General features: G+C 41.7%; 1 protein-coding gene and 1 long non-coding RNA gene across 2 annotated transcripts in view; one reads left to right on the top strand and one right to left on the bottom strand.

The window, feature by feature from the left end:
- LOC131107832 (uncharacterized) overlaps nucleotides 1-9,987 on the bottom strand; it is a 204,444-nt gene that overhangs the window by 166,393 nt on the left and 28,064 nt on the right. The window lies entirely within an intron of this gene.
- Nucleotides 2,197-8,781, top strand: lrit3a (info leucine-rich repeat, immunoglobulin-like and transmembrane domains 3a). Its single transcript, XM_058058132.2, has 4 exons — nucleotides 2,197-2,504; nucleotides 4,885-5,351; nucleotides 6,465-6,770; nucleotides 6,848-8,781. Exons 1-4 carry the CDS (start codon nucleotides 2,386-2,388, stop codon nucleotides 7,879-7,881), a joined length of 1,926 nt encoding a protein of 641 aa, XP_057914115.2. The 5' UTR covers nucleotides 2,197-2,385; the 3' UTR covers nucleotides 7,882-8,781.

Here is a 9,987-nt window from a genome sequence, read left to right as displayed (position 1 = left end):
CTCACGGGGAGAACATGCAAACTCCACACATAGATGGCCCAGGGTGGAATTGAACTCTGGTCTCCTAGCTGTGAGGCCTGCGCGCTAACCACTCGTCCACCCTCCGTGCAGCCTTCTTCAAAACTTAAGAGGCCAATAACTAACCACTTCCACATGGCATGGGAGGAGACTTTTTTATTATATTATATTATCATTCATTTTCTACCATTTATCCTCACAAGGGTGCTGGAGCCTATCCCAGCAGTCTTCGGGCGAGAGGCGGGGTACACCCTGGACTGGTGGCCAGCCAATCACAGGGCACATATAGACAAACAACCATTCACACTCACATTCATACCTATGGACAATTTGGAGTCGACAATAAACCTAGCATGTTTTTGGAATGTGGGAGGAAACTCACGGGGAGAACATGCAAACTCCACACATAGATGGCCCAGGGTGGAATTGAACTCTGGTCTCCTAGCTGTGAGGCCTGCGCGCTAACCACTCGTCCACCCTCTGTGCAGCCTTCTTCAAAACTTAAGAGGCCAATAACTAACCACTTCCACATGGCATGGGAGGAGACTTTTTTATTATATTATATTATCATTCATTTTCTACCATTTATCCTCACAAGGGTGCTGGAGCCTATCCCAGCAGTCTTCGGGCGAGAGGCGGGGTACACCCTGGACTGGTCGCCAGCCAATCACAGGGCACATATAGACAAACAACCATTCACACTCACATTCATACCTATGGACAATTTGGAATGTGGGAGGAAACCAGAGTACCCGGAAAAAACCCACGTAGTATGCACGGGGAGAACATGCAAACTCCACACAGAGATGGCCAAAGATCAGAACCAACCATGATAAGTGCTTTTTTTTTAGGATTGTTTACTTATAAATTGAATATTTTCATAGTTAGAGCATTAAAAATCTGTTTACTACCGTCTAAATAGGTTTTAACATTATAAGAGCCCTCTAGACATGGAATAACACCCCCACAGTCACTCATGTTAACCAATATAGTAAATATAATAAGAGAAAATAGGACATAAATTAAGACATACTACAGAATCACAAGTTTACATTAGGATTTCCTTATAGTGAAGGATTTCCTGCGGTTGATATTGTGTTATTAAAGTAATATTATTGATCAGTGTAGAATATGACATCTTCTGAATGCCTGAATTTGTGTATTTGTTCACTGTCAAAAATCAATATATATTGAAAAACTTGAGCGTACAAGGTATATAGGTATTTTATGCTTTTGTATATACACAGCTGTTGTGTCGTAAAATGATATAAAATGTTATCTTGTGCAAACTTTATGGTTATTTAAATTGCTTGATATTTGATGATTGCTGTATTTATAGTTTACTAGTATTACTGATACTTAACTTGCCGATGCAGGGAGGTGCAATATAAAGTCTGGCCTAGGGTGCTGCATTGGGGAGGTCTCTAAGGAAGACCATATTCAATGAGGAAGAGCAATGGCCTTGAACCACTGGATGGCACTACTCCATCCTAAATTGGAAATAAATGTTGGAAGACAAACTAAATAAATATATTAAGAGCTGATCTAATATAATTCCATAATGCAATAATTACTGCAATAAACGGTATAGAGTAGCCATCATTAATATCGACAAAATAAAATGTAATTATGATATTTTTTATACAAAATGCAGCTTGTTGTTTTATGTTTGATCGACTTCCAATAGACCATTGCTATTCTAAGCTTTATGGCAGGGATTTAACTCCAATTATCTGCACAAAAAAAAAAATGCTGTCCATTCCAATAACCATTTATCAAGACTTTGGCCCCAGATCCGCCCTGTCAGGCCATAAATCACATCCAAAATTACACTTTGCACTGTGCTGCCAGACAAATCGCTCATAAGCACCTGGCACACAGACGTAGTATTACATCTGCAGTACATTTTCATTGTTTATACAGTTTATGTAGTTCCCTGTGTGGCGACTGGAGCAACATCCATAGAGTTGATGTAGAGATCAGTGCATAACAACACAGCACACTTCAGTCATGCTGCAAAGGAAGAATCCTTAGTGAGGATCTGGTCTGATCACGAGGGGGAACCCTTTCTGCAAGCGGCTGATTAGCGCCATGTTTAAATGACCTGCGCCACAGCTTGCGTGACCCTTACAACCCAAAGAAATCCTCTGGTAATCTTTCCGAAGATGGGAGGGGCAGTGATTAGTATCTCACAGGTGACCTGTACTGTAAGTCGACCGTCAGCCTGCCGCCGCTTATGGACTTTGAAAGTTCTTTTCTTTATTCTCCATTTGTTTTTTGGGAGGAATTCTTCAAGCTTTTAATGAATCCCGATGTCCTTTTCCCTGATCTCTCCTCAATGTGACTGTTTGGGGTCGTTTTTGTGAAATGATGCGTCAAGTCCTGCATGTGTTGGTGTTGTTATGCTGCCTTAATATGGTTCATCCCTTCTGTCCAGCCCAATGCACTTGTGTCTTCCATGGACGTACCGATGGAGCCGGGACCAGGTAACTATGCAAAAAAAAAAAAAGCACTTTTTTTTTACTTTTTTTTTTTAACATAGATTATCAAGGCAGGTTTTCAATGGCTTGTAACAGAACTGAGGCTCAATTTGAATGGCCAAATGAAATACAGATTGTTGGACCGTCACAGAATATTCAACAGTCTCTACCAAAAGAAATTCATAAGTGTTGTGATTAAAATACACAGTTCTACTGCCGTGTCCTGGGATAATGTGTGTTCACACTCGTGTTAATCCGTGTAGGAGATCTAATTATCACTGATGTCAGCGTCTGTCCCGCTGTATTGTTAGGTTAGGCTGAGAGGAAATTAGAGTATGTCTAACAGGTCCAACAGTAAAAAGAGATACAACACAAGTCATACAAATACCACACTCAAAATCTACAAAAATACATATGTAAAACTGCACATTTTGGAGTAGCCTTTTATTGTGGCCCAACTTGGGCCCACCTGCGCAATAATGCCATTTAATCAGCATCTTAGACATCATTTGGAAGCATAATTATTGCACAGACGTTCCTTCGGTTTGGCCACAATAAAAGGCTATTCCAAAATGTGTAATTTGAAATAGCATTAACCTTTTATTGTGGCCAACCTCAGGCTCACTTGGGCAATCATATTTCAGCATTTTTGACAAAATGTGCAGTTTAACTGTATTGGGAACTGCACATTTTGGTGTAGCCTTTTATTGTGGCCCAACTTTGGACCACCTGCGCAATAATGACATTTAATCAGCATCTTAGACATCATTTGAAAGCATAATTATTGCACAGGTGTTTCTTTAGTTGGCCACAATAAGAGGCTATTCCAAAATGTGCGGTTCCCAATAGTATTAACCTGCACATATTGGGGTGGCCTTTTATTGTGGCCAACCTCAGGCTCACTTGTGCAATCGCATCAGCATTTTGACAAAATGTGCAGTTTAACTGTATTGGAAACTGCACATTTTGGAGTAGCCTTTAATTGTGGCTTAACTTAGGCCCACCTGCGCAATAATGTCATTTAATCAGCATCTTAGACATCATTTGAAAGCATAATTATTGCACAGGTGTTCCTTAGGTTGGCCACAATAAAAGGCTATTCCAAAATGTGCAGTTTCCAATAGCATTAACCTGCACATCTTGGAATTAGCTTTTATTGTGGCCAACCTCAGGCTCACTTGTGCAATCGCATCAGCATTTTGACAAAATGTGCAGTTGAACTATATTGGGAACTGCACATTTTGGAGTAGCCTTTTATTGTGACCCAACTTTGGCCCACCTGCGCAATAATGGCATTTAATCAGCATCTTAGACATCATTTGAAGGCATAATTATTGCGCAGATGTTCTTTAGGTTGGCCACAATAAAAGGCTATTCCAAAATGTGCCGTTCCCAATAGTATTAACATGCACATTGGAGTGGCCTTTTATTGTGGCTAACCTCAGGCTCACTTGTGCAATCGCATCAGCATTTTGATAAAATGTGCAGTTTAACTGTATTGGGAAATGCACATTTTCGAATAGCCTTTTATTGTAGCCCAACTTTGGACCACCTGCGCAATAATGGCATTTAATCAGCATTTTAGACATCATTTGAAAGCATAATTATTGCACAGGGGTTCCTTAGGTTGGCCACAATAAAAGGCTATTTCAAAATGTGCAGTTTCCAATAGCATTAACCTGCACATCTTGGAATGACCTTTTATTGTGGCCAACCTAAGGCTCACTTGTGCAATCGCATCAGCATTTTGACAAAATGTGCAGTTTAACTGTATTGGGAACTGCACATTTTGGTGTAGCCTTTTATTGTGGCCCAACTTTGGCCCACCTGCGCAATAATGCCATTTAATCAGCATCTTAGACATAATTTGAAAGCATAATTATTGCACAGGTGTTCTTTAGGTTGGCCACAATAAAAGGCTATTCCAAAATGTGCAATTTGAAATAGCATTAACCTGCACATCTTGCGGTGACCTTTTATTGTGGCCAACCTCAGGCTCACTTGGGCCATCTCATCAGCATTTTTTACAAAATGTGCAGTTTAACTGTATTGGGAACTGCACATTTTGGAGTAGCCTTTTATTGTGACCCAACGTTGGCCCACCTGCGCAGTAATGCCATTTAATCAGCATCTTAGACCTTATATTTGCACATTTGAAAGCTTAATTATTGCACAGATGTTCTTAGGTTGGGCACAATAAAAGGCTATTCCAAAATGTGGTTTCCAATTGCATTACTCACTTGTGCAATCTCATCAGCATTTTGACAAAATGTGCAGTTTAAGTGTATTGGGAACTGCACATTTTGGAGTGACTTTTATTGGGGCCAATCTAAGTCACACCTGTGTAATAAGCATGCTGTTTACGTACTTCTTATTGTCTTAACAGGTCTGTGCTCTGCAATGACCCAGACATGTCAGACATCCCTGTTAATGTTCCGGTGGACACAGTCAAGCTTCGGATTGAGAAAACCGTAATCCGCCGGGTTCCGACAGAAGCGTTTTATTACCTGGTGGAGCTACGCTACCTGTGGATTACTTACAATTCCATCAACTCGGTGGATACTGGAAGTTTCTACAACCTCAAAGTGCTCCACGAGCTGAGGCTGGATGGCAACATGATCTCTGTCTTCCCATGGGAGTCTCTCAAAGAGATGCCCATGCTGAGGACCCTGGACCTACACAACAACAGACTCACCAGCATCCCCAATGAGGCCATCCCCTACCTTGTTAAGATCACATACTTGGATCTATCCAGCAACAAGCTAGCCACCCTGCCTTCCGACCTTATGGATATTTGGCCGCCGTTCAATGGCGAGCCAGTGACATCCAATGCCTCCCAGAAGGTAGTGCTGGGTAAGTAGCAAAGAACGTGTCTCGCTGGGTTTTAGAAGATGGCACGACCAAGACAGGTCACTCATAATTACATCAGCAAGTTCCTTCCATCACACCTCCTAATCTAGCCAAATTGGTTCCTAATTACCCAAACCTGCAAGGGCCAAGACACAATCAAATTAGATTATTCTAAGCAGTGGCACATTGTCCACAGTTAATTTGTTACTCTAATTAATTGGGCAATAAAACAATGTATGCTTCATTTCTTGTTTAGCCATACCAAGGATCTGCATTTGTGTAAAAAATAACATTGTAACAATGCTTTGGGCATATCTTGAATATTTATATATTTATGCGGCTCAGTGTCAAGCAAGCACTGCATTGCAATACACATGTGTTTGCATTTTTATTAGAATCAATAAACAATATCATATCTTACATGCATCGTGAGTCTAGCTCTAGTCTGCCTAGATAGGACAGCTCTGGTCCGATTTGCAGGATCCAAAGAATTGATCCTATAAAGGCAGAGGCATGCCCAGATAAGAACAGTTTCACTCTTATGTGGTGCAAAAGGACAGTCATTAACAGACAGACAATGGAGTGGGGCCTCAACACAATGGAGTGTTGTTATTGCCAATGGTTTTTCGGTTTGCTCCAGTCCAGGTGGAGTCAAGTGTACTTAATAGGCCAAGATAGCTTATGTAAAGGAAACACAGCAGGTGTGTTCTTGCGTACGTCAAGAAGACAAGATTAGCGTGTGAGGTGAACAAAACAAAACCTGCCCACCTTCAACCACAGTAGCCACACTGAGTCTGATTTTTTTTTTCTTTACATGTATACACCGTCCCAACACGGTAATCTATTGATGTGGCTGGCGAGTCGCCACAAAGTGAATAAAGGCCACGGGCAGATTACATGCGCTGACACCGTTAGGACAAACTAATCTGGTTAAACGGATTTCATATGCACCGGTACATGTGCTCACTTATTGTGTGCAACAGGTGCTTGCAGCTTGTGTGCTCAATATGGTAACCTCACCGACACGGCCAATTAAAGTCCTATTCTATGATGCTAGAAAATAACAATAAAGACAAAGTAAGGAATAATAAAAGTCTCTAATACTTATATCAACAGGCCTCCAGGACAACCCCTGGTTCTGCGACTGTAAGATCTCAAAGTTGATCGAGATATCCAAAATGGCCGTGACACCCGTGGTTCTCATGGATCTGTTCCTGACCTGCAGTGGACCAGAGAATCTGGCCGGTGTTCTCTTCCAACGTGCAGAACTTGACAATTGTGTAACACCATCAGTCATGACTTCAGCAACGAAGATTACGTCTTCGCTGGGTAGTAATGTTCTCCTGCGATGTGACGCCACTGGCTATCCAACACCAACTCTGTACTGGGCGAGGGCGGATGGGTCGCTTGTCAACAACACGGGTATGAAGCTTCTGGTTTTAACAAAAACTTGATATGAAGCAGTTTTTGACTTGGGTTCTCTTGCTTAAACTCTACAGTACAGGAGTCTCCAGGGGATGGCATTCGATGGTCCATCATGAGCTTGCACGGAATATCGCACAAAGACGCTGGGAACTACAGCTGCAAGGCTAAGAATGACGCAGGCACAGTCGAAGCCACAATCTCCCTCTCAGTAGCCGGCAGCATGAGTACCACCGTTTCTCCACCAAAGCCCATCACCGGGACAGGAGTCCCCGACCAAGACTTGACATATGATTCCGGAACAGCCCGGCCCGTCTTAACCTCGACCATATCCATGGTCGTTTCCAGGAGGCAAACAACAATGGTCGCTGTCCCTGCAAAGACAAAAACTACTCCAGGCAACGATGTCCAAAAAGGTTCGCTCAAACCTGCGAAGATTAAGCAAGGAAATGGTGGACAAAAGTTTCCTTCAGATGAAGAGAACAAGAAAAGTAATGCATCAAAGACCATCAAAGATCTCGAGATTGTGGAGGAAACATCTGACAGTGCAGTTCTTCTGTGGACAGCACAGGGCTTACCAAAGAACTCCCCCCTCACGGTCGTATATTCACCTTATGGAGAAGATGGTGAAGATGACTTTAAAAGAACAGTCGAGACAAATGCAGGCAGTGGTAAAATCCTCCTTGAGGAACTCTCCCCCGGCATAAGATACTCTGTCTGCCTGGTAGCAAAAGGTAGTGCTGCAGGAAAAGATCCTTGCATTAACTTCTCCACACTTGCAGACGGTGGTCAGAATCAGTTTTTTATCATCATCAGCAGCATAGCCTGCGTGCTGGCGTTACCTCTCATTGCGCTGTTGCTCTACAAGATCCTCGCACTCTACTGCAAAGGAAGCGAAGCAGCTCAGGATGAGGAGGAGCTGGAGAAGGAGAGCTATGTCAAGTTTGAGACCATCACTATGAAGCAAAGAACTATGAACTCCCACCCGACCGAGCTTTGGGCGAGGAGGCCGACGCATGAATCGGAGAGAATGCTCTTGTGCTCCAGGTCCAGTATAGATTCCCAGATGACCTACAAGAGCGACAGCTCCAGATCCGAGTATCTTTGCTGATGGCGGAATGATCCAAAGACATTATATGTTATGACACTATGCCTTTGATTAACCATGGACACGTTTATTTTTTTATTTTCAGGAAAATATTCCCTATCTAAGGTTAAGTATGTCATTCATTCATTTTCTACCGCTTTTCCTCACAAGGGGCGCGGGGGTGCTGGAGCCTATCCCAGCTGTCTTGGGGCGAGAGGCGGGGTACACTGGTGGCCAGCCAATCACAGGGCACATATAGACAAACAACCATTCACACTCACATTCATACCTATGGACAATTTGGAGTCGCTAATTAACCTAGCATGTTTTTGGAATGTGGGAGGAAACCGGAGTACCCGGAGAAAACTCACGCATGCACGGGGAGAACATGCAAACTCCACACAGAGATGGCCGAGGGTGGAATTGAACCCTGGTCTGGTTAAGTATGTCGATAACCGTAAATACATCCGATCTGGACATTCCAGTGAATGACATTCCTGTCCTTATCAATTTGGGAGCCTTACATTGAGTGAAATGATAGATGCCAGCACCTTCCTTGGAATTTTGTAATCTAGGCAAAGAACCTGCCAGTTGCATATGGTGGATTTATTTCATTAGAATTGATGCCAAAATTCAACTTTTAAATGTTAAATGTTAGATGTTAGCAACATAGAATATCCACTTCCCATCACAAATCAACCACCTTTGTTGATCCAAGAATGCCTTACACGACCAATACGGTCTATCAGTGTGAAATTGAATAATTGCCAGTATGTATATTTTCATGTTTATATGTATTTCAAAAATGATGTGTACATTTGTTTTAATAAACAGAAATATTCCTGAAATTCCTTATAATGGATGCACTACACCTCTTCTTTAACGATACCAAATCATGACTTGGTATCAGCAAGAATCTTCAATTGGATAATTAAGACACTATCCACGTTTACATGAGGGGTTTTTCCTCTTTCTGAATGGACTCTTTCGGAATGACTTTTCCGAAAACAATGGTATATATGGAAAGGAATATTCCAATCGCTTGTCTACATGAAACGCTACAATCAACCAGAATAGTCAATGGGGCATGCCCAGTAAAACGTAAACATCAACATCACGTGATTCCGACTTCCCCGAGTTTTTCTTTCACTTGTTGGAATAACTCCGTATTGCCAGTTTTTCATTCATCCGGTCTTGAAATTTAGTTTGGATCAAAAATGAACTTTCCACAGCAGTCCAGTGCCGATTGCTGGCCTCCATTTTTAAAACTGAAAAACATCTGGATCTGCGTGTTACGTCATATATGAGCATTCGCTGAAAGAACGCAAAAATAAAAGATAAAATTAAAATAGGAAAAGATCAAATTCAATCTTGCTAATATTTTATAATTAAACTCTAGACATGTTTTATATAGATATATATTTTCTTTTTAATAAAAACTGGACTTGTGAATGGCGTATAGAAGGGTTTAGATTCTGTTCCACAGATTGCTTGCCAACCGCCGATAAACAACAGAAGAAGAACGCACCATGACAATTTTACGTTTGAGCGGGTACAAGATACCTCAATCGGATTGGGGAAAGGAATATTCCACCCCTGGGAATCCGATTATATGTTCATTCGGATTGGGACTTTTCTTTCGGAATGAGGTGTATACAAAGGTTACATTCTTTCCGTTTGAGCAAATAAACCAAATGCAATTGGAATATTTGGGTCCATGTATACGTGGCTAATATTAATATGATATGTCAGTTAATTCATGCCTAAATTAGACCGTACAGCACATGAACAGCTTTGAGGATCTTTGGGATGACTTCAAACTGAAATGATCCTGTCTTCAAAACAAATTAACCAATATAAATGTCAAAGGAAATAACTTCAACATATTATTCTAATCTACAATAGAAGTTTAAGGCACGCCAACATACTATCAGTGCAAGAAGATTGCATTTGTTCAATCGAACTGAGGATTTAGGGACAAAGCGAGACAGTGTGAATGCAAACATATTAACATGTTCTTTGTTCATCATCGACCACGCTGGACAAATTGTGGGGGAAAAGGTCACTGCCCCGACCACTGCTGCCTTAGTCTACAAGCTGTGTAAATCTCCCAGTGCTCCTCTACGAGGT

Source organism: Doryrhamphus excisus, linkage group LG23, assembly GCF_037039965.1.
Source record: "Doryrhamphus excisus strain RoL-2023G ecotype Guam linkage group LG23, RoL_Dexc_Guam_v1.1, whole genome shotgun sequence".
NCBI classification, from domain to species: domain Eukaryota; kingdom Metazoa; phylum Chordata; class Actinopteri; order Syngnathiformes; family Syngnathidae; genus Doryrhamphus; species Doryrhamphus excisus.
This window is presented reverse-complemented; position numbering and strand designations above follow the sequence as displayed.